This window comes from Hibiscus syriacus, unplaced genomic scaffold (assembly GCF_006381635.1).
Source record: "Hibiscus syriacus cultivar Baekdansim isolate YM2019G1 unplaced genomic scaffold, ASM638163v2 tig00111392_pilon, whole genome shotgun sequence".
NCBI classification, from domain to species: Eukaryota; Viridiplantae; Streptophyta; class Magnoliopsida; order Malvales; family Malvaceae; genus Hibiscus; species Hibiscus syriacus.
Window position 1 is genome coordinate 3,487,580 of NW_024063078.1, and position 24,658 is coordinate 3,512,237.

Consider the following 24,658-nt stretch of genomic DNA (forward strand, 5'->3'; position numbering starts at 1 on the left):
GGTGTTATCAAATCAAAGAAAACTAAGAGATGAAGACGAAGATGAAGAATGTGATCATATATGGATTTGAAAGAAATTATGTTAGTAGTAGTAGATGGTGGACGGTACAGGGACCGGACCATCCACCATTAGTTGCAATGTCCATTGCTTTACACCAATAATGACATTTATAGAAATGGTAGCTCCAAAATTCTCGAACCAATATGTTTCCTGTAATAACACTAGCAATCTAGAACAACCAGAAGCTGACAGTCACTGAAGAATAAATGGTTAACGGGAACCAACATTAACGATTAAAACCACTAATCTTCCAATGGAAACGACTTGATGATGACTTGGATTTTGTTATTTAATATACATGACAGACTTTAATAATTGCTATATAGATATATTATTTAGGTTTTAAGATACCCTAGGGTTCAAGGGTAGTTGTCAGTTATCCGTTTATAGATAAATTTTCATAGGCTCCATGCAACCAATGGCCTACTACTTTGCTGGATTCTTCTCCTTTTTTCTCTTCTATTCGTTTTGTTCCTGGTTGGATATTCTGTGGGGGCGAAAATGGCGTTTTCTCAGGCAGGAATGCCTCTGAACCTGAGAGAAGAAGAGAAAATCTGATTAAAGAAAAAACATCAAGGCAAAACCAGAAATTTTCCGCAAGGAGATCGGTTCCTTCGGAATTCAGGCATCATCGGATTAGTGATACTTCCTTGAAAAGTAGTGTGCCTAAACTCGGAAATCAGGAAACAGATCTTAACTTGTATATGATTATATCTTTGTTCATGGTTGTAATTCCTTGGAAAGTAGTGTGCCAAAACTCAGTATATGTATTTTATGAAATTTAACAATGTTTTATGTAAATTCTATTAAAAATTTTCAATAAATTTAATTTTACGTAAATTAAATATACACTGAAGTTATTCCGTTAAGTCTTCAACAATTTCAATTATTAAGTAATATTTGTTGAAATACAATTATAAACCGATTGAGAATTGTTTCATTGCAACTGAAAATTGATTGCATCAAAACTCTTTTTACATATTTATAACATCGTTAACAAAATCCGCGGCAACAAATTATTTTAAAATTTCATAATTTAATTCATAACTTTGATATCATTTATTGGGAATTTATAATCGAAAAATAACAAAGTCATATCAACATAGAAAAAATTACACATAAAATGCGATATTTAACATGATTTGACTTTGTCTAATTCTACAGATGCGAAGAATAATAATATACTTTATATGTAGAGCTCGTGAAGACTATGAATATATGATATCTCAATAATCTTAAAATTTTGTCTTATATTCTTTTTTGTTGGGCATAATGATAAAATTAAGTCATATTTTTTATTGGCATAATAATAAAATTAGTCCCCAAAGTTGTACAAATATCATTTTACTTCATATTTTTTTTGAAACATTATAGCCTCCAACATTTTGATTTTTGATCAAGATAACTCTTGTTAAGTTGAAACCGTTAGTTAACAAACATTTAACATATATTGTTGACATAACATTTTCAAATATGCGTGATGATGTAGTATGTGTCACGTCACTTAAAATGATGATATAACACGTGTCATATCATTAAAGTGATGACTTGATATGTGTTACGACACTAATGATACATATGTAAAAATATTATGTCAACAACATGTATTGAACGTTAATCAATTAACAGTTTTAATCTAATAAGAGTTATTTTGATAAAAATTAAAACGTTAAGATTAAAATATTCTAAAAAAAAATAACATACAAAATAATTATTTGTGCAAAGGTCTGAGACTAATTTTATCGTGATACCTTCTTTATTTCAAATGTTAAAAAACAGTTTATGAAAAATAATATATTCATAAAAATATTTAATAAATAATCATATAGAATGTTTGAAAAACAATAATTTTGTGTTGGATATTTGGATGTATATAAATAGTAATTTTTAATTATTAATTTAAATATATTATATAAAAGTACTAAAAAGGTAATGAAATTGGTTCTCTCGCTCTCTCTCTCTCTCTCAGTAGTCCATTAAATCAGGTAATTTAATTCAATAATCCCCATTTTTTTCTGCATTAACTGATCTCAAGTCTATGTTAAATTGATTTTTGTTATTGCTTTTTTTATTCCTGCATTTTTAGTTTTTTCCAAAGGTTTTAGATTTACTTTTCATCGGTGATTTTCAAGGGAGTAGATAGATTTTAGCTTCACATTATTGGAGTATTATGTTATAATTGGGAGCCAAAACCCGTTCATTTCTTGGTAATTTTCACTTGAAATGGTGTTTGGGTATTGCTCTATTATGTTGTACGAGAGATTGATTCACGTGGCAATACCAAAAAGGCGGTGCTTGTTTTTTACTGTTTGTGATTGACTGGAATTCCTTGAAAACATGATTTGTTGTTCTTGTTTGTAGTAACAAAGAGATGAACTTTACTGGACTTCTTTTCCACCATGATTTTACTTCCAAATGAATGTTATGAAATGGGACTGGAATGTGCATGATTTTTTAATCTTTTGTTTGTTTAACTTGATTGAAGGTGACTTCTTACGTGTAAAATGGGAAAGGGGAAACTTTTGATTTGGCAATAAGCAGAGAACTGTGCTTCCCTGTGAAGTGAAGGGGATTGTTACATCTACGAATGCTTTCTTCTTTTCTGAAAGGAAAAGAAAAATATAATAGGATAGATTCAGTCAAGCCGGCATCAATGTTGGATTTAGCTTCCATCTTATTTTTATGGTCTCATACACTTGTTTTCTCACTTGTAAGTTTTATGCATAGGTCTTAGCGAATGTGTTCTAGATCAGTCGAGGATATGATATAGGCGTCGTCTGGGGTCCACTTTTCTGGGTTCCATATGGAAGGTTTGGAGTCGAGAAATATTGAGAAGCCTACAACCTTAGCGGGTGCTGAAAGTGTGGATAAACAACCTTTTGTTATTGGTAAGTTTGAGAAAGAGTTGTTAACCTATTACTCACACCAATAATGGATCTTCTAGTTTCACTGTGCTTGAGACATTCTCCTTGTGTATAATGTACTTTTCTTCAATTTGTTTGAATTATAATTCAGAAACTACATGCAGGCACTGAACTAGTACTTATTTGATACTAGTTTTGTTATTACATTGGTTTCTTCAATTATAAATTGAGTTAATTTTCTTTTCTCTTTCTGATTTCCATTTTTATCTAACTCATCCTGTTATTTTGTGAGTTAGGAGTTGCTAGAGGAGCAGCATCTGGTAAGACTACAGTCTGTGATATGATTATTCAGCAACTTCATGATCAGCGTGTAGTATTAGTTAATCAGGTAAAAAAAAAAGTTTGAGTTACAAAACTGGATTTTGTTAAGGGTTACGTAGAGAAAAATATTCCAAGTAAACCTGTAAGTTTTAAACTACATGAATTTTCAAAGTTGAGTGATTGAAGCTCTGTCTCCTGTTCTGGAATTTATTTTCTGTTCAAGTTCGCTTCAAAATTGAGTTTATGATACTCAGTCTATTGGTTCTTTTGTTGACCTAGCTACGTGGGTGAGAATGGTTCATTAGCTTTGGTTTCTTCCTGTCTTAAATTGGTTTTGCATCAGTGGATTATGAATTTGCTGATCATTATTCATACAAAGTAAACAAAGAGGGTTGGTTGTTGTCATTCAAATATCATATGAGAAGGAAATTCTTCAACATTTTCATCTGAACTATTCTTTTATGCACCGCTGAAAACAATTGGTCTTGTTTTGGTTAGAGTTTTAACATGAACAATGTGCCAGGATTCCTTTTATCACAATCTGACCGAAGAGGAACTTGCTAGGGTTCATGAATACAACTTTGACCATCCTGGTGAGAATGTTCTCATCTTAACCTAATGTTCAACAAGTGTTTTCTATGTTTTGTCTTGGTAACAAGGGTACTCCCTGAAGTTTGTTTGTCTTATTCTGAATTTTGAGGCATTTTATATTATGCAAATCTGCTAAATTTTGAAATATTTAATATGTTCCGAGATAATTTGACTATTATTAGTGAGCAAACGCCAAAAAGCATATTTTCACCAATTGGTGTTTAGGAGATGAGAATGTTTTATGCACAACACATTTGATTCCACTTTATGTTTGCTTTGAATTTTATTGACGCAATGTTGCTCCTTTTGGCAGATGCATTTGACTCACAGAAATTATTAGATTCTATGGAGAACCTGAGGCATGACCGAGCGGTAGATATTCCAAACTATGATTTCAAGAGTTATAAAAGTAAAGTTTTTGCTGCAAGAAGGGTAAGGTCTCACAATGTTCAAATGCATGTTAATATGACATGGACCCATGGTTATTATATCTTGGATTTTGGCACCTATTGGTTGAAGGGTTCCTCAAAATATTATCTTTAACATGGTACACTGACTCCAATTTTTGGATCATCATTTACCTTCTTAAGTACCTAGAATTCAATAATAGTTGTTCATATGAACAATGTCCTAGCTTTTAACGTCTTCTAATAAATGGTGGACATAGAATCTACCCAAACTTATAATGGTAGACATGTCTTTTCGCAGCCCTTAGTTAATTACCTAGAATTCAATTATAATTTGAGCTCATATTTGTTTTTTTGGACATGTAGAATTTACGTGGTCATAATGTGTTTGCAGGTTAATCCTTCAGATGTTATAATTTTGGAAGGGATTCTCATTTTTCATGATCCTCGTGTCAGAGAGTTGATGAACATGAAAATATTTGTTGATTCAGGTTAAATAATTAAACCTTTTTCTCGGTTCTTCGGCTGATCACACATCTGTTCGCACGTTGCATATATCTTGCATGAAATCCCTTTTTAAGAAAAAGTGTAACCTAAATTCTGTTGTACGCAATGAATTGATGAAGTGGTGCTATGATAATGTTGACTGTGGTACAGTGATTAGTTTTCTGACCCCTCAATATCAATGTTCTTCTTTTGAAAAATCTGTAGCTCCCTATAGTTAGGAGCATTTTAGGTTGGATGTACTGCATTTTATCAGTATACATCCCTTAAATCACCAGACCATTTTGGTTTCTGTGCTATTCGTAATGCGGATGCAATAATACTGACTGCTAAGGGAAAAAACCGCCATGACTTGTTTATTTTTTATTGGTGAAAGCTTCAAGTGAATGACTTGAATATATTAGAAAATGCATCATTTATGTTGCCCAATTGTTGTTACCAAGCTGGGCAGTTATTACACATTGTAAAATTTTCACTGCAGATGCTGATGTACGTCTGTCAAGAAGAATAAGGCGTGGTACTGTTGAGAAGGGCAGAGCTATAGGTGCCGTCCTTGATCAGGTCCAACTATTCTTCACCACTTACATGGACATGATAAATTTGTTTCCCCGATGCAAGTAATCTTAGGCACAATAATTTATGATCTTTTATATTATCATTCTCTAATATTTCAGCTTTCTCTTCTTTTGGAGGTGCTTATTTTTGGCTGATATTTGTATGCATTTAACTTTTAATGCAGTATTCAAAATTTGTGAAGCCTGCTTTTGATGACTTTATACTTCCAACAAAAAAGTATGCAGATATTGTCATTCCCCTGGGGGAGATAATCATGTGGCAATTGATTTGATTGTGCAACATATAAGGACAAAGCTTGGCCAGCATGAACTCTGTAAAATCTACCCAAACTTATGTCATTCAATCCACTTTTCAGGTATAACATATTTGTTTTGTTCAATTAACTAAGGGTGTAATACTTTTTTTGCATGTATTGAGCCCCATTGTCTGCTTGAAAAAGATCCATGTACATTTGTTAAAAGAAAATGATTTTTTTATTTATGCAGATATGTGGCATGCATACCCTCATTCGTGATTCTCAAACAACAAAACATGACTTCGTTTTTTACGCTGATCGCTTGATTCGTCTGGTGGGTATATTTTGGTTTAGATGCAATTTTATCTTTGTTAATGTAATGTCACAAAAATGCCCTTTTGGTTTCTCAGTCATTTAAGATCATCTTTTCTAGGTTGTTGAACATGGGCTGGGGCATCTGCCATTTACAGAAAAGCAAGTGATCACTCCAACTGGTAAGTGGATGTTACTTTGTCTAGTTCTGAGCATTATGAAAAATATTATTTTGGTTTATCACATCATTAATATGTTTTTTGCCGCAACGTTATTACGCTTTGTCAAGGTTTTGTCTGTCAGATATGGTGGTATAGATTTGTTATCTGACATCATCTGGTTCTAAAGTTCTGCGGAATTGAATTTTCGACTTTCTAATAGAGTTTAGCGTTGATGATTGCAAGTTGTCATGGTCTTAAATTCATTTTCTTTCCCAATGCTTCTTGGTCATAATTATTAATATTGGTGCTACCGTGGATGCAGGGTCTGTATATACAGGTGCGGATTTCTGTAAAAGGTTATGTGGTGTTTCTGTTATTAGGAGGTACAACTCTGGTCTCAAATATTAAGGCACTGGATCAATTATTCCATGGCTTGCATATGATTTAGAACTTTCTTGGGGATTTTTAAAGAGCTGTCGTAGGGAGTGATGATCAGTGATGACTTTGTTGGTGGAAAATTCAGTACATTGTGGTGATGTCATTAGAGTAAACCATACATCCTTTCTATATGCCATTGACATTAATACTGTCGTAGTTTACTAATTCTATTATGGTTTTTAATTATTGATATATGTACCACATACTCTATACATGAACATTATTTTAAACCATTATCTAATGAAATCCTGAAACTAAACTAAACTAATTCTAGTGGTGAGAGTATGGAGAACGCGTTACGAGCATGCTGCAAAGGTATCAAGATTGGCAAGATTCTCATTCACAGGGAAGGTGACAATGGTCAGCAGGTTTGTACACTCAACTTCCTTCCAGATGCCAAAAGTTGGTTTTTAATTTTTCCTCTTTTCTCACTTCATTCATGGTTCAATGATTGAATAGCTTATTTATGAAAAATTACCTCAAGATATCTCAGAGAGGCATGTATTTCTGCTGGATCCCATCCTAGGCACAGGTTTGTTTCTGTTCATGGTTGATAATCATCTCCTGTTATACATCCATGTTCTCCGGTTTCTCATTTTCGAGTTTCATTTGGTTCACTTGCTTGATGACTTTAGTCACAAGAGTCTAAGAGCTAGTAGCTTGTTCTGGACATTTTTATTTAACTCAATGTCATAATCTTGTCGTTTAACATCTGATAAATTTTCTACAGGAAATTCAGCTGTTCAAGCTATTTCACTACTCATAAAAAAGGGTGTACCCGAGTCCAACATAATATTTCTCAATCTCATGTCTGTAAGTTATTGTGGTACAAGCCGATTTGAATAGATTACTCTCCCTCGTGACTTTCTTCTCTTAAAATAATTTCTATTTAATCACCAGGCAACTCAGGGTGTACATGTAGTGTGCAAAAGCTTCCCAAAAATAAAGATTGTGACGTCTGAGATTGATATCGGTTTAAACGAAGATTTCCGTGTTGTCCCTGGTGTGGGTGAGTTTGGTGACCGATATTTTGGGACGGATGATGATGATGATAACCAGCAAGTGGTGGCCTCTACGCAATTGTCCAATCAGAGCAGCTGAACTTTCAGAACCTGGATGATTTGTTACTCAGCAGGATGATTCAGCTAAGCATGTATTTTATCATAATGAGCTTGGAAACAAATTTTGACTTGATCAGACCCCGAGTTCCCATCGTCGAATCATATCATCATCATCACACTATTATTTGCCATATTTCCCCCCTAAACTTTTTGGAGTCGCACACTGAGGAAGCCATTTACATCAACCGGATGATGTATTTTATCATCTAGAAAAGGGTCGACTGCCATAGGAAACTAGAGGGGACTGGGAAGTTGAGTTCCAGGCACAAGTTGTCTTTATAAAAGCCTTATTTTTAAAATAGGTACTTAAAGTATATCCTACTTGTTATTTAAACATAAACAGACTCTAAAAATTTTCAACAAAAAAAATTATAAAATAAGATTCGATAACTTAAATAATTTAAAAAAAAAATTGATTCAATTGTATATTCACCCCTATTAACCTGGGGATATTGCAATTATCTAAGCCTTCGATCCTTGTTAAAACTGACACGTTCGTCATTGGTTTAAGCATACTGCCAATGAGTGCCGTGTCGGATTCTCTATCCATTATCAAACTTTTACAACTCAACATTTGATGGCCAAGTTGATATACTTGTAACTTACGTGTGTGTCATCTTCACGTAATATTACTGTCTTCTGAATATTGGGTTTTAAGCCAATATCATATGAAAGCGAATCATTTAAGACAAGAAAATTACTTCTAAGCTAATCATTTAACTCCCAAGTCCTAGTTCTTTCTTCATGAATATCTTAGATTCTTCACGTGTTAATAAAGTTATAGTTAAAATGACAGAATAATTATAAATTGATGAAAATAAATAGAATCAGTGTGTGATAATCCTGTAGTTTTATCTAAATTTGTAATAATAATAAAAAAAAATATTGTGTGTAGATAAAGTTGAGTATTGGAGGGGAGAAGTGAGTCATTGTTCATACGATAGATGTTTCTTGCAAGCTTAGGAGATTCTAAAGTTCATGTGCCCCACACACTACATACCTTTTCTAATCAAGAAGGAGTGTGTCACATGGAAGAACATTAATATAAATTAGAAATAAACAAAGGAAAAAAAACTTCCAAACTGTCAAATCATTGATTTTCATTCCATCTCCATGAATTAAAGCAATTAATTCGTCAAATGTTAAAGATATTCTTTTTAATATTATACTTTTATTTTAAAAATATTATTTTATTTAAATATTTTTAAAAATGTTTTAAATATTTTTAATTTGAGGAAATTTCGTACATTTATTGAATAGGATATCACATGAGGTAAATAAACGTCATGTTAAACACATATCTCAAAAATGTGTTTGGTAGGTGGTGTCCTTACCCAATATAACAAAAATAAGTGTTACTTTAATAAATAATCTTAAGAGGGTACTTTTCTCGTAAATAATATTTTTAAATTGATATAAATAAAGTCATATATATGTATATATATATTAATTATTTGTTTTCTCTAATATTACACTATTCAAATATGAAAGTAGCATTTCATGTTAAGGTGTGAATTTTCAAAAATTATATTAAAAAACTTAGAAGGTATAAAATTACGAAATTTTAATATATACAAAATTAAATCATAACTGGAAAATAAAAAAATACCTAAATTATATTAAATCAATAAATGGCCCATATAAATTGAGTGCACAAGAGGGTTTAATTTTAATATGGTAAAGCATTAGATTGGAATAGTATACGAGGATTTGACTCCGCATGGAAAATCATTCAATTAGAATTAGGGGTGATCAAAATTCGAATCGATTCGAAAAATTAATTTTTTTGACTCGACCCGAATTGACTTCGAGTTATAATTTTATAAACTTGACTCGACTCGAAAATATTTCAAGATCAAATCGAGTTCTAAAATACAACTCGAATAACCCAAAATTTTTTTTAATTTGTAGATTGATTTTCAAGTTTGAGTCGTAGTTTGAGTCAAATCCCTTAACTTTGTATGATATATGAAAAAAATACGAAAGAAATATATATGTATGTATTGTTTATGATTATACAATATCATTTAAATTAGAATCATATAATGTCATAATATTGTAAATATTTACAATTAAATTTAAATAGAAATTCCAAAATTTGGCTCAACTCGAAAAAATTTCAAGTCAACTCCGAGTTATAAAATAGGACTCATCAACTCGAATAACTCGAATTTTTTTACTCGACTCGATCGAACGCTCACCCTTAATTAGAACAATATAAGAGGATTTAACTAATTTTCACATAGCAAAGCATTAGATTAGAAGTGTTTAAGAGGATTTAATTTTCACATTGCAAAGCATTACATTAAAATAATATTAGAGGGTGTAACCGTATAGCTAATTTCATCAGATTAGAATAGCATAAGGGGATACAAGTAATTGTCACATGGCAAAGCATTAGAATAGAATAGCATAAGAGAAAAAAAAAATTAGTGATCCTATTCCATATGTAATGGGGTAAGGGGAGGTAGAATAGTAGGTTACCCCCAAAGCCAGGTTGAGAGCAGTTTTCGTGGGAGACCTCCGGCAGTCAGAATTATGAATTGCATAAGAGGATACAACTAGTTTCCACATGGCAAAGGACTAAATTAGAATTGTATTAGAGGATTTAATTATCACATGGCAAAGTATTGGATTAGAATAATATAAGAGGTTATAACAAACTTTCACATGGCAAACCATTGGATTACATGTATTCACAAACCCCTAATGGAATACGAATAGAAACTATTAGGGTAAAAATATTGAACATGTCCTTCTATTACAATACGGAATTCATTTTAGTCCTATACTTTTCAAATAAGAAAAAATGTCATTACTTTTTAAATAGAATTAGAATTGAAAAATTATTAATTTCAAGTTCAACTTAATTAAATAATGTGGTATTAGTTTTAATTATGACGTGACATGTTTTTTTTAATTTATTTAATAGATAAACTTAATTAAATTCAAACTCGATTATATCTCAAATTAAATTCAAGTTTGTATTTTGATGTTTTATCTAATTTAAATTTAAATAATAAAATAATACTTTTAAATAACGTACAACTAATGTTTTGAAAATCGGATCGGACCGGCCGGTTCAACCGGGAACCGCTATCTAGTCCGGTTCAATTTACACCGGTTGAACCGCTACTAGTGAACCGGTCAGAACCGTTGAACCGTTCGAACCGGACTGGTTGAAAACCGGAAAACCTCAGAAAAAACCACCAATTTTGTTTTTTTTAATAAAATTAAACCAAATGACGTCGTTTGTTAAATGAGCCAAGTCGAACTCGAGTATTGCTAAGCTTGACTCGAACTTGAAAACTTTAAAAGTAAGCTCAACTCAACTCAAACTCACAAGCTAAAAATTATCAAGTTCAACTCGAACTCGAAATATAATATTGAAACTTGAACTCAAAAGGCTTGAACTCAGAAAAAAATTAGAAGCTCAATTGAAGCCTAAAATTCGAGCTTGATTGAAGTGAAATAATAGTTCACTCAATGCTCACCAAAAGGCTCCATGATTTTGAATGCCAAATTACCTCTATTATTTATAGAAATTAGTTGAGATGTTCTTCTATGTTTCTTAGCCATGTGAGATTGTTTTGTTATCATATTTTTACTCTTTAGATTTTTAGGATGATCTTCTATGTTTCTTAATCATGTGGGATTGTTTTTTTAAAAAAAAATTAAACCAAACAATATCATTTTGTTATGATTTTTTTAATCCCAAATTTATTTTTTTATTATAGTTATATAATTATATTTATTATTTAATGTTTTACCTTAAATATTATGTTGTAGTTAATTTAAATCATTTTGTTTAACTTGATTTTATGGTTTTTAACTTATATGTTATGACTTGTTTTGAGTATGACTTGTCATATAAAAAATTATTTTTTATTAAATATTTTTGACATTTTTATTTAATTTTTTAAATAATTATGACGTCGTCCGATTCTTTCGACCGATCAGACCGATTCCACCAATTAAACCAATGAACCGATAGTATGATCGATTCGCTAACCGGTCCGATTTTGAAAACCATGGTTTTCCATCGGTGGAGCCAGATGCAAAACGTTGTACCGGAAAACCCTCCAGTTCTCCACTCCGAGTTCACCAATAAATAGTCTCCACGTATCCTGTCCTTCAACCTGAATATCTGCTCAAAATATATCTAATATTTCACTAAAAATCTTCTCTCTCTCCCCCCCCCCCCCCGCCAATACGATCTTTCTTCAACTTTTGAAACATCAAATTAAATAATCATCCTTTTCATACTTGAACCACACTGCACTGCTCTTCTCTCGTCTGTTACATTTCCAGTCTTCCAGACCAGACAGCAAAGAGGCGTGTTCTACAGGTAGAAGATAAAGTTGGATGTTTTTCTTTTTCTTTTTCTAATTCGGTAGATTCTCAAGTATTTATGTGGAGAGACGGATAGAGTAACAGTAAACTTTGGAAAGACAGGAGACCATTTCTTCGATTGCATCCATGAGATCACATCTCTGGCTTTGCCTAGGATGACTCAGTCTGCATACCGAGTTGAAACCATTGCTCGTCTCGCTCAGTGGAGGATAGATGATCTTCCCTCTTGCACTTACCGCAAGTCCGATGCTTTCAAGATCGGCTACTGGAACTGGTCCGTCAACTCGCATTCTTTATTTCCCATTACAAAGATTCAAAACAAAACTAATTCGGATAAAAGACCATTTAGTTGTTACTGTTCTTCTGAGATTCTTAAGAGTTTTTGTTTTCTGTTAATGGAACCATGTCCTTATACCTTTTTTTTTGGGGTGGTTTGAAGGCATTTGACGGTGGAGAAGAACAGAGTGCTGTATGTTAAACTATACCCAGAATTCTCAAATCTAACGAAAGAGAATCCCCCCATTGCATCCTTCATAATCCAGGTTGTCTGCTCAGATGGAGATCGAAAATCTTCCACTCATCCAGGTAATATTTTGATGAGTATAAATTCAGATGATTCAATCTTTCATGCTTATTTTTTTTCCTTCTAATTCTGTCGTCTCTGAACGTAGAAATAACAGACAAGCAGCTGAAGAACAACGACGATTTCATCTGGCCGATTGAGGCTCCTTTGACAGGGAAATACATTATCAACGTCGAATTTCTCGATCTCAAGACTGCATCTTCGAAAGTAAGAGTTGATCATTTAAGAGATAATAATAGGAATAGAAGTTAATAGTATCATACCTGAATTAACGGTTAAAAGTTTGGTGTTGATTCACAGGGTGGGGAGCCTTGCTCCATTTGGACTGAAGGGTTCACACAAAATCAAACAAATGCAGTAGTTCTTGCATGTCTCGATCGGATGTTAACTCAAGGCATCCATACAGATATCGTTATTAATGCTTCAAATGGAAGCATCGGAGCCCATCGTGCTGTTCTTTCTGCACGATCGCCAGTTTTCCACAGCATGTTTTCGCATAACCTTCAAGAAAAAGAACTCTCAACCATAAACATATCCGACATGTCGATCGAAGCTTGTCAGGCTTTCCTATGTTTCATTTATGGAAACGACAAACATGAAGAGTTTCTGCCCCACCGGCTGGCACTTCTCCGGGCAGCTGATAAGTATGATATCTCGGATTTGAAAGAGGCGTGCCACGAGAGTCTGCTAGAAGATATTGATACAAAGAATATCCTCGAGAGACTCCAAACTGCAGTTTTATACAAACTTCCAAAACTTAAATCTAGTTGCTTGCAATATCTTGTGAAATTCGGCAAGATATATGATATTCGAGATGATTTTAAAGCTTTCATGCAATTTGCAGAAAGGGAGCTGATAGTTGATATATTCAATGAAGTTCTAAATACCTGGAATGGATTCCAAGATTCCACCAATGGTAAACAACAAAGTTAAGTGTGTTTAAGTCGGTGGTACTCATAGCATCCACGAAAATTACAGCGAGCAGGATCATATTTGTAAAGATGATTCTTTTGTTCATAGGGAATTCGTGTGTCCATGTACATATACATATATGGAATTCATGTGCACACATGTAATGTATTGGTTTCCTTTGACAAGAACATGCTATCCTTGTAATCAAAATTGAAGGAATGCAACATGATTTGGCAGTAAATTTTTGGATTTTGTATTGTGATTTAGATTTTAAGAGGATTATGTAATTTCGGATTACACAGAGCTATGCATGCTGCCATCCTCATCTCCCATACAAGGCAATGAGGCCTACAACTAAACCCTTCAAATCAATACCATCTTCAACAAAACTGGGGCTCTTTTCTCTCTTAACATGTAATTACTAATACAATATAAGAAATCATATGCTAAAACTCAGCACAATCATGACATGCAAAGCATAAAGTAGAGTTTCAACAGTATGTGTAAATGAATATGAAGAGAACCTTGTATTTCATTCATGCCAAATTCATGAACTCTTCACATAAAGTTGCATAGGTGGAAACCTCAATAGTATCCAAATAGTGTTTTATTTATAACCCAAAAAAGGGTTAATTTAAAGATTAAAACAAAAACCTTAAAACCCAAAATCTTTCAGGTACACCACACCTCAATATTGGACTCAAATATCCCATTTGAAAGGGAAAATCTCAAACGCGCTCCCATTAACAAAAGCATCGAAGAGATGGAAAATATCAACTCTATCGTATCACTCTTCAGATGTTTGACTGATCTCACTGCTCTTGGCTTCACCCACACCTTTCTTTTCATCTCCTTCGATGGCATCTCCATTTGAGCAATGATTATTCAAGACTGCAGAAATGTCAGATTCAGAAGCTCCAGCAAGCTTGAATCGCTCAACGGCGGTATCTAGATTTCTTTTCCAACCATCCATTCCTAATTTGCACTCAACTTGAGATCGTTCAAAGAGCATGTTGCCCCAGAAAAGATGTATCTGTGATCTCATCACAGCTGCTTGTTCGGCTGCTTCCTTGGGTGAAAGTTCACCCTGACTTCCTGGGAGCTCACTTTCTGCAGCAGTTCCCAATTTCTTCCTCCTCTTTGACAAATCATCCTTCTTGATCGAATTTGGATCTTTCAACTCATTTGCTCTCTGCTCCTCCAACTTCTCCCACATTTCTGTAGCTGCTTTCATCTTCTCTTCAGCACTGTCAAAAAGTTGAAATGTCTCAGCAGGATCCCAGCTTGAGAGATCTAGTTTCTTTGCAAGTGCAAAAGACCAGTTAAGTTTGGCCATTTCAAATTGCTGCTGTCCCAGTGCCAGCAGCCCTTCATAAAAGTCCGGCTTGATTAAGAGTGCTTCAGCATACTTCTCCCTGGCCAAAGAATACTTTTCCCTAACCCAGTCATAAGCCACTTGAAGTTGTGCTGACACTACCTCCTTGCCAGTTGACTCTTCTAGAGGAATTCGTTTCCTTGCAGCACACATATGAATATTTCCCCAATTAAAGAAGGCTAAGGCAACTACCTCTTGGAATTTGGCAGCAGCTTTGTCAAAGAGGTTTTGAGCCTCTTCACTAGTAACAGTCTCCTCAAGAGCCTCCGAACAGAGCTCCATTCCAAGCTCATGCAAGTCGATATGAGCATCAGGGTCAATACCTACATGGGTGCGGAAAAGATGAGCAAACTCAAAAAGCCAATCATCCATCTCCACTGCCTTGCACTCCGGATCTTCTGAAGCCCCTACGTTTTCCTTTGAAGCTTCTTTCTCTGTCGTTTCAATCTCAGTATCAACACCTTCTGACACGCTATCACCAAGAGATGAGTGATACCTGATTTCATCAACCTTGGCTCCTTCACTCTCCAAAAGCTTTTCCTCCTCTTCTGGTAATGGTGGCTCCTGCTCTGGACTCACCTCAACAATGTGCAATCTCAACATCCCAAATCCACCAGTTTTATCTGCTTCTGGTTCCGAAGGAATAAGAGCATCTACATAAGACTCCGCCAACCTGAGTTCTGTCGTGCAGGTAATAGTAATCAAATCTCCATCACTATCCTTATATTTGATCAACACTGAATTGGATGAAGGAAAACGTTTGCTCACAATCTCTCTCAACACTTTGAAGCTACAATTAACTGGCATTTCGGAAAGCCTTATGTCATGATCGTAAACAAGTTTCAAAGGCCTCCATTGAATTGCTGCCTGCTGAACCTTCCCATTAACAGAAGATGAAACTAACTGTCCTCTCGGGCCACCCTTTTTCAGATTATCAACTGCTTTCGAAGAACCACTTGAGGGCTTCAGCACAACTCTTGGAAACTGGACCTTGTTCAGTACCATTTTCAGATGCTGCACTCCTTTGGATCTTCTCCAGCTTATTATTTGGCGATCCAACTGATCCGCCTGGAGGCGATGATGCTTTTTTAGGCACCGGGCGAGCAGGTAAGCAAGGCCCAAGGCCGGAAATTGGGGCACCACGAACAGCAGAAGCCCCAAGTGCAGCTGGGGAGGGACGGCTCTGGGGGTCTTGCTGAGCCTCCTGGCGAGGACCCAAAGCAGTCCTCAGTCTCCTTGCAATCTCCAAAGCATCCTTGTTATTGGGGTCAGTCCCCAACAAAAACTGCACATCCTGCATCGCCACTTCATACTTCCCAATAGCCTCGAAAGCCCTTGCCCTCCTAAGGAGAGCTCGGACAAAGCGAGGCTGAACCTGAAGCGCCATGGTACATTCGGCAATGACAGTGTCATAATCAATGGGTTTCATTTGCATCAAGCAAGCAGCTCTGTTGCTGTGAAAGACAGCCCGGTCGGGATTGGTTTTGGGGATAAGCTTAAGAGCATCATCATAGTGTTGAAGAGCAGCCACATAATCCTTATTCTGAAACTTCTTATTGCCTTCTTCTTTGAGCTCATTGGCTCTCTTCAAAAATATAGAAGAGTCTAAATCAACACCCCCATTAGCATGTGCACTAGTGTTACTAGAATGGTTATCAACGGAAACCTGGTTCGAACCACCCTTCTTTTTTCTACCACCTGATTTCCCCATGTAAGGATAAATAATATCTCTCTGTCTGTTAAGTGTCTCTCTCTCTATCGAATTATATTCTTATTCAATAAACTACAAAGTAGAAATCTTCGAAACTATAACTTGAGTAACAGAATATGAGAACCCAGAGATTAGATTTAAGATCAAAACAGAGACAGAGAGAGAGAAATGGTACTTACAGAAAAATACTTAATAAAGCAGTGAACTTTGTTGCTTGTTGGATTGGGTAATTGAATTGGAATAGTGGGGTTTGCGAGGAAAGGAAAGATTGAGATCGCATAAAAGAAATTGGGGTTGGGGGGGAATGGAAGGGTTTTTGTTTAGGTTATTGAGATGTTGAACTTGAAACCCTAGAGGCGGATGTGGAAGAAGATAATATCCACCAAGTTAGGGATCGATTGAACAATTCTTTCGTGGCCGTTAGATTAATTTACTCCTTGTATTGCCCACCTTCTAAATGTACTACAATTCCTTGTATTAGGTTATTTCCCCTCATATTCTCTTGTATAAAACTATTAAAGCTTATTATATAAGTTCATACTTGAACTTAGTTATTTTTTTAAATTGGCATTTTAATGTTTTAAAATAATATTTTAATTTGAAAAAAATTATCAAATTAGTATATGTATTAACCTATCACTTTAATAATGAATTAAATTATCACTATGATCAAAATATTAATATTATAAAGTGTTAAATGTCATGATGTAATTGATTATTGAAGTGATTAAATTTTAAACAAATCAAATTAATATATATCTTGATATGCTACTTTAACAATAAGTTCGAGTAATCAAACTATTAATACTCTAAAAGAAATAATATGAGCCAAAGTAATCGTTTTAGTAAACTTTGGGGACTACTTTTGGCATTATACCTTAAGATTAAAGCTAAGCATTATATTAACTGTTTTAACCTAATCTTTCTAGCACGTTTGCTGTGCATCTTAAATCTTAGTTCTTTCTTATAGATTGAAAGCGGACATTGCATGCTCCATGAACATTTAGCGCACGATAAACATAAAATTTAATGTCATGGACGATAAATTTATAAAATTTTAAGACAAATATCTATAAAATTTAAAGAAGATAAAAATAATTTTTTTTTTTAAATAATAAAATCTAAAATATTTAAAAATTTAAAATTTTAAAGGAGACGGCCGTCAATACTTAGGTTCATCTCTGATTAAGCATGCAATGATAACGAGATGTAGAATGCCACATATATATATACTGAAATAAGTATGTAGGTTACATTAGTTATAAAGAGCATTAGAAAAGCGGTCGGACAAACTCATCATCACTGGCCTTGACGCAAAAGAAATATGGAAACCGCCTTTAACTACAACAGATAACTGTGATGACAGCTCATAGTTAGTAATTCTAAGATGATGTGTCTAATGGCCATATTTCATCCGGGGCAGGTCATAAAAGCCCATTTTGCAAGCCCTTATAAAAAATCATAATTTATTACAGGCTACTCAAAGCCCATTACAAATTAAATTTGGGTCCAGCACTAAGCCTAACTAAACCTAAAACATGTTTAAGCCCAAAGGCAACCCATATCAGTTAACCCATTTACAGTAAGGCCCAGTATCAATTGATCTGTCAAACCCTAGTGGGTGTGCATTTGATCGAATCTAGTCGAGTCAAAAAAATTGAGTTATTCGAGTTGACGAATCATATTGTATGACTCGAACTTAACTTGAAATATTTTCCAAGTCAAGTCGAGTTGTTTGAATTTCTATACAAATTTAACTGTAATTATTTATAGTATTATAGTACATATTTATTCCAATTTTTTGACTTTCTCTAACAATAATATATATATATATATATATATATATATATATATATATATATATATATATATATTCTTTTCACATTACAAAGTTATTTAATATAACACATACAATCTACAATTATAAAACATATTTACAGCATTACATTTCAAAGAAAGTATTTTGATGATAAAATATTAATGAGAGTATAAAAGAGTCAAAGAATTGATGTGAAGAAAGAATTCGTAAACAATTGTAGTTAAAAGACTAAATTTTGTAGTCAAAAGACTAAATTGAGTAAAATATAAAGTTAAAGGATTAAATTAAAAAAGATAGTATATTTTCAGTAAAAAAATAAGAATTGAAGTTATATAGGTATTCTATGGTGGTAAGGCAGCATGTGGTTTAAATTTGGTCAAAAATGTAAAAATGAAGGATGAATTGAAGAAATACGAAATCATACAAAATTGAGGGATTAAATTAAAAAAAAAGAAGATTTGTTATCAAAAAGTGGCATTGAAAGTACATATGTATTCTATGATGGTTTAGGAGATGTGGTTCAAATTTGGTAAAAAATAAATTTAAAATGAAGGAGGAATTGAAGGAATAGGAAATCAGGGACCAAATCGTAAATCTATCAAAATATTCATCTAAATTTCAACTTGACTCGAACTCGAAAATCGAATTGATAATTCGAGTTGACTCGAATAACTTAACTTGAAAAACTCAAAATTAAAAAAAGTTTGATTTCTAGAGTCGGGTCGAGTTTTACTCACCCCTAATTGCAAGAGTAGATTGCAAATTTATAGATTTAGAAATATTTTCTAAGGTAGGTATAATATATTAACAATATAAATTTTTTGTATGGGATGGATACAAATAAAATTTTATGGTCGACATAGTTAATAAAATAGATAATTATCTAAAGAAAATTCATATTTTAATGTGGATAAATCATAAAGCCTGGATCTGCCACTCACTTTATATCTTATAGTTTCCTTAGTATAATAGACAATAGTCTTTTCATGCAAAACCTTTTGCTGAAAAATCCGTAAAATTTTCTACCTCCGCATATGATAGATAATTATTTTGTGGTGATTACAAGAAAATATTTGTTCGAAAGACTCTTAATTATTTGACAATAAACACTCATATATCCCTGTAGACAATGTGTTTGAAATCAAAACTTTAAATGACAATAACTATCCTTTTTGACTTCCGAAATTGTTTAATTCGTAGATTTGGTGGTAGAGAAACAAAGTGGTGTAAAAAATGTGGTTGGCAGTTGCGAACAACAGTGATGGCGATGAGAGAAAGGGCATGGCCTTAAAGTCGTTGCATTGAAATCAAAAGCAAAGCTAAGTTAATGAAGCAGCTCCAAAGAAATGCTTGTTCATGAGATATTGATACTCATTTATAAAATGTTATTATTTATTTATGAGATATCGATATTTAGGAGAGTAAAATAATACCTGATTTAAAGTATCAATATTCTTTGTAATCTGTTTTAAAATGTATTGTTTAGGTACCAATATTTTCTTTTCTTTTTTTCATCATATTCGGTTTATTTATTATCGAATGAAACTTAGACCTCAAACGTTAACCTCGTTAAAATACCCTTGGATCTAAATGAGAGAAAAGAGTACACTGAATCAGGGACAAAACGTACAACTACTTAAACTGCTCAGCATCCACCAACAAAGAAAAGCAACACGGAAGACAATTTTTTCTAATGGAAAACACTCGAAAATAAAGCACATCAGCACAAAAGCTGGACCAAGAAACGCAGAAACCTATTAGGCTTACCCTTACCATCACGCTTCGAACAACTCTTGTATTCAATGGAATACCGATTCTATCACACTTGTATTCTCTGATGGCGACTTTGTAAGTCTAATATGGGTCTCAAGGCTTAAATGATTAAAATATCCCTACGATTAATAAACTGATTATGAACCCTTTACTTGCTTCCAATGTTGTGATGATCAGCTTGAGTGAGCCATTAAATTGTCAAGTACTATGGCATTTTGAGTTTCAGTGGTGATGATACTACCATTGTACATGACTTTATTAATAATATTATATTATGCGATATTAGTGTCATGAGTAAACACGTCAGATGCCCAATATTTGTATATTATATTGATCTTAATAATGTGGATTAACTAAATGAGGCATTCGATATTATATATTCGCCCTTAATAATTAACGTGAGACGAACCAGATATTTGGTTATTGACGAACGTATATATGCATTATTATATTATAGGGTAAACTATGCATTTAGTAATTAAACTATCAGTTTTGATCAGTTTTAGTTCCTAAACTTTTAATTTTTTTAAAATCATACCTAAAGTTTGTTAACATGTAGCATCCTCCTTACGGCAAAGGTTTATATTCATCTTTCATCTGCATGGCATATATGACATTGTACGAAGGAGAAGGAGAGCCATTGTTCCATACCATCCTCCTTACCGGCAAAGGTTTATATTTCATCTTTCATCTGCATGGCATATATGACATATACGTGATGTTATATAAATATGTACATATAGTTTGTTAACATGTAGCATGCTGCATGCATGTAATGCATGGCCATCCATAATATGTATGTAATGCTATATAATATGTACAGTTTGTTAACATGTAGCATGACCATCCATAATATAGTAATACTAGTTTGTTTTTAGGCATGTTATGACATATATTTTTGTGCATTCCTATCATGTTATATTAGTTTCTATAGCTGTTTTAAGTATTTATTCATTAAGCATGTAGCATGACCATCCATAATATATTAGCTTAAATTTTAACTCTAAGTTCATTTAGTTTAAAACCATATCATTATTTATGCTACGCGTTAATAAAATAGGGTGAATTATACCCATCAGCAATCAAATTTTTAGAATAATTTTGTTCCGGTCACTAAATTACAAAAACTTTTAATTTCATCATTAATTTGTTTTTGATCAGTTTTATTTTAATCAAATTTTATCATACCATTAATAAAATTGGTGACATAATAATCTTTTAATTGATATGATAACAATAGTTTAGTCCTCAAAACTTGTAAAACTATGTTTAATCTTTTATATTTATAAATTTTATTAGTTTAATTCTTAAAAACATCATCATAATCCCTTGTCAATCCAAGTATCATCACTCATCACCGTACCCACATATTTTCTATTCATCAATAATTCAATACCTGCACATGGACAAAATGAAAATAATAAAATTCTGCTGTTTGCTGAGAAAAAAAAAACATGGACAAAATGAAAATAAATTAAATAAAAAAGAACATGTCGTTTTTCTCTCTTTTTCCTGTCATCTACCTCCCCCATTTAGTGAAGAATCCAAAACTATAATTTAGGATGTGTACATAGATATTAACAATATAATTTTTTTTATACGAGATAGACACAAAGAAAATTTCAATGTGAATACAATCAATAAAATAAATGATTAACTGAAGAAAATTTAAATTTTATAATTGATATTTATCTCCTAAACAATGAGTAGATCCGCCACTGACTCCACCTCTTTTCTTTCACTCCATTAACCTTTAATTTCAAGGTTTAAAAAGAAAAATAATTATGTGGGTTACTACAGTTTTTAAGTAACCTATTTTGTGTTATTTGCTCTTTGATTTTGTAATTTGTTTGATCAGTAATTAGTTCTTTCATTAGGCCATTACTTGCATAAGAAAAAAAAAAAATAGGTGAAATACTAAATCTAGACAGTGGATGCAACATATAAAGTAGGAAAATTTTGGAAGAAACAACGATAAGAGTCTAGAGGATTGATCCATGAGAAAAATTGAACATGATATGACGGCAGAGATGGTGTAAGAAAATGTGGTTTTCTTTTGGACTTCATTATTTATTATTTCAATCACTCTTCTGTCATGTTTTTCCTTTGTTCGCACATGATACTCTGGTACTTTCTCAATGCCAATACCTTCTTGCTTCATCATTGTTGGAACATGTATTATCAACATCATGCTCCTAGTATAAAATTGTTAGGAATTTAGAAGTAGAGAAATGATAAAAGCGAGGTCGATATAAAATAAAACATGCATAAGAAACGAGGTTTGGTATAATTTAGTCTTATCTACTTTCACATATGAAAAGAACAATAATATACTATACATAAACATAGAGATCACGAAGAGTTAGAAATACATAATATCTCATGTATTCTAAAATTTGGTATATATACTATAATTAGGAGTATATCAAAATACTCTCAAAAAATCCCTACAAAAATAACTCTACAACATAAACTTCAAAAGTTATAGAGATTACAAAAAGAATTATGTCCCCGAATTCTCTCACTATTCTAAAGGTTAAAACTTATTCTATATTTATAGAGATATGTTGATCACCAAAAGATCTTATTCCATAAGATTTATTTCTTAAAATAAATATTTACTTATTAATCTTTAATCACATTATTTAGTTTTTAGTTATAATTTAAGTGAAAAATATAACAAAAATATTTTCCAATAACACAGACTTTATTGATCGAGTACTGCCATACTTTCACCATAAATCGATAAAATATCTAAAAGAACGAATAATAAGAGAAATAAATGAGTTTAATAATTAAGAATTGTAAATATATATTTAGTATACTAAATATCCCCATCCGTACAGATGCGTAGTAATAAAATCATTATTTTTTCTAACCGTAGTTCATTCCTGGGATGAGGGAGATGCAGAAGCAGATAGAGCAAATGTCCCCCATCCGTACAGATATGTAGGGGCTTAATAGTTTCATTGAGACGTGTCTATTTCTGTTTTCTCATGCAAAAAAATGGGGTCTCAACTTAGCTGGCTGAATAGAAGATGGACAAAACATTTACAGTACCAAACTAATGACACAGCTCACTAAATTATTGTGTTGCTGGTGGGGATGGCCTGCAGAGGTTTTTTCAGTCTGTTAATTTTTTTCTCACAATATGATAAATTTAATTCTTAATATATATATACACACGAACCAAACAATTTCAATAGTTAAGAGATTATTGATACCCTTTGAAGTCTCGGTTAAAACACAATGTTTATACAGACATATGAGTATTCATTATCAAATGGTTAACAGTATTTTAAAAATATACTTTACATTCACCCCAAATTAATAAAAGATCTTAATATATATATATATTGTTATTAAAATTATTAACTAAAACATTAAATTTCTAGTCATTTTGAGCTAACGGACCCATGTTCTTCATCTTAACATTAAATTATACATCACATCAATACATAATTTAAAATTAAAAATTGTTTAAACTTAATAACGATTATTAAAATATTCAAAAATAATTATATAGAGTAAAGTAACAGTCACGTGGGATGTAAATATATCACTATGTTTTTTTCCTCTGCTTTGTATCTTATGATAAAGCGCAATTAATTCAATCGGTTTAAGATTCTATAGATTTGTTTTTATTCTGAATGATTGCATGTGAATAATTGAATACGAAAACAGGGTCTAATAACATTAAGGAATTTAGTAATTCAAAATTTAATTGATTGAGTGGTCGAAAATATTCATATTGTCTTCGTTTATATCAGTTCGAATCTCATTATTTATTTTAAAAATGTAATATCCCATATTTAATTAAAAATAAAATACTTCAAAATTAAATATCTTAATTTATTAAAAAACATTCTAGTCCGTAGTCACCCACTTTTAATAATTTTGGAATTTGAAACTTGTATATAGAATATAATATAACAAAATAAATTCGTAAATAAATAAAAATAATATAGATATAAACATAAATGATACATGTATATATCGATCATCCAAGGCGTTTCTGTTGGAGCACAAGTGTGTACGTGGGAGACGGAGGCCATCATTCCTTGGCTGTGGCAGAAATAGTACATTCTCCTTAACTGCATAGGTTGATTTCATCTTTCGTATTAACATATGTAATGTATTAGATGGAATATAGTGGATTGATGTGTTGCATGCACGTCCTGCATGTCCATCCACGTAACTACGTACCACTGTATATCAGTTTTTTCAGTTCGACTTTTGATTTTGTTGAATAATTCAGCAAGGTAAACGGTAAAGGGTGCATATTTTAGTGACAGATTAGAGCTCGAGTTTAAGTAGGAGTAGGAGTGATTTTAGGAAACGCGTGGCTCGCAATTTCTGCAGTTAAATGGTTGGAAAGCTTGGTTTTTTTGTTGATTTTACTTTGTTTTATACTAGGTAGTTGAATTAGAACTAATCTAATGATCGCATGTTAATTCCCAGTACTTGAGAACTTTTGTATCATCTTCAGCATATGAACACGGTATATTATGAAATTTCTGGTTAAATTTGTTCTGCAAGTTG

The 24,658-nt window shown here is 32.6% G+C and overlaps 3 protein-coding genes and 1 pseudogene across 4 annotated transcripts in view; 2 read left to right on the forward strand and 2 right to left on the reverse strand.

Moving 5' to 3' along the window:
• The first annotated feature begins 2,006 nt into the window (after positions 1–2,006).
• On the forward strand, positions 2,007–7,577 carry LOC120160233 (annotated as a pseudogene).
• Positions 7,318–24,658, reverse strand: part of LOC120160226 (translation initiation factor IF-2, chloroplastic-like) — a 36,659-nt gene continuing 19,318 nt past the window's right edge. Inside the window, exon 13 of the mRNA XM_039170640.1 lies at positions 7,318–7,361. The gene's annotated coding sequence lies outside the window, so the exon portion shown is untranslated. The remainder of the gene's footprint in view (positions 7,362–24,658) is intronic.
• Positions 11,742–13,687, forward strand: LOC120160237 (BTB/POZ domain-containing protein At1g55760-like). 2 transcript variants are annotated; one of them, XM_039170650.1, is made up of 5 exons: positions 11,742–11,938; positions 12,046–12,217; positions 12,383–12,528; positions 12,615–12,733; positions 12,827–13,687. In XM_039170650.1, the coding sequence occupies exons 2-5, from the start codon at positions 12,099–12,101 to the stop codon at positions 13,457–13,459; spliced, it is 1,017 nt and encodes a 338-aa protein (XP_039026581.1). In that variant the 5' UTR covers positions 11,742–11,938; positions 12,046–12,098; the 3' UTR covers positions 13,460–13,687. The 2 variants fall into 2 exon arrangements, with proteins under 2 accessions (XP_039026581.1, XP_039026582.1); XM_039170651.1 differs by lacking the exon at positions 11,742–11,938 and having other exon boundaries at positions 11,950–12,217; positions 12,624–12,733.
• LOC120160227 (protein CLMP1-like) lies at positions 13,943–16,954 on the reverse strand. The gene is given in 2 exon segments (XM_039170643.1): positions 13,943–15,813; positions 15,815–16,954. Coding segments are annotated over 2 exon segments (2,298 nt in total). The 5' UTR covers positions 16,525–16,954; the 3' UTR covers positions 13,943–14,225.

Excerpts from the sequence above, each read along its gene's own strand:
- LOC120160237 (XM_039170650.1), top strand. The coding sequence starts at position 12,099 with ATGACTCAGTCTGCATACCGAGTTGAAACCATTGCTCGTCTCGCTCAG. Across the intron at positions 12,529-12,614 it reads AAAATCTTCCACTCATCCAG|AAATAACAGACAAGCAGCTG; the intron begins GTAATATTTTGA and ends CTCTGAACGTAG. Across the intron at positions 12,734-12,826 it reads TCAAGACTGCATCTTCGAAA|GGTGGGGAGCCTTGCTCCAT; the intron begins GTAAGAGTTGAT and ends GTTGATTCACAG.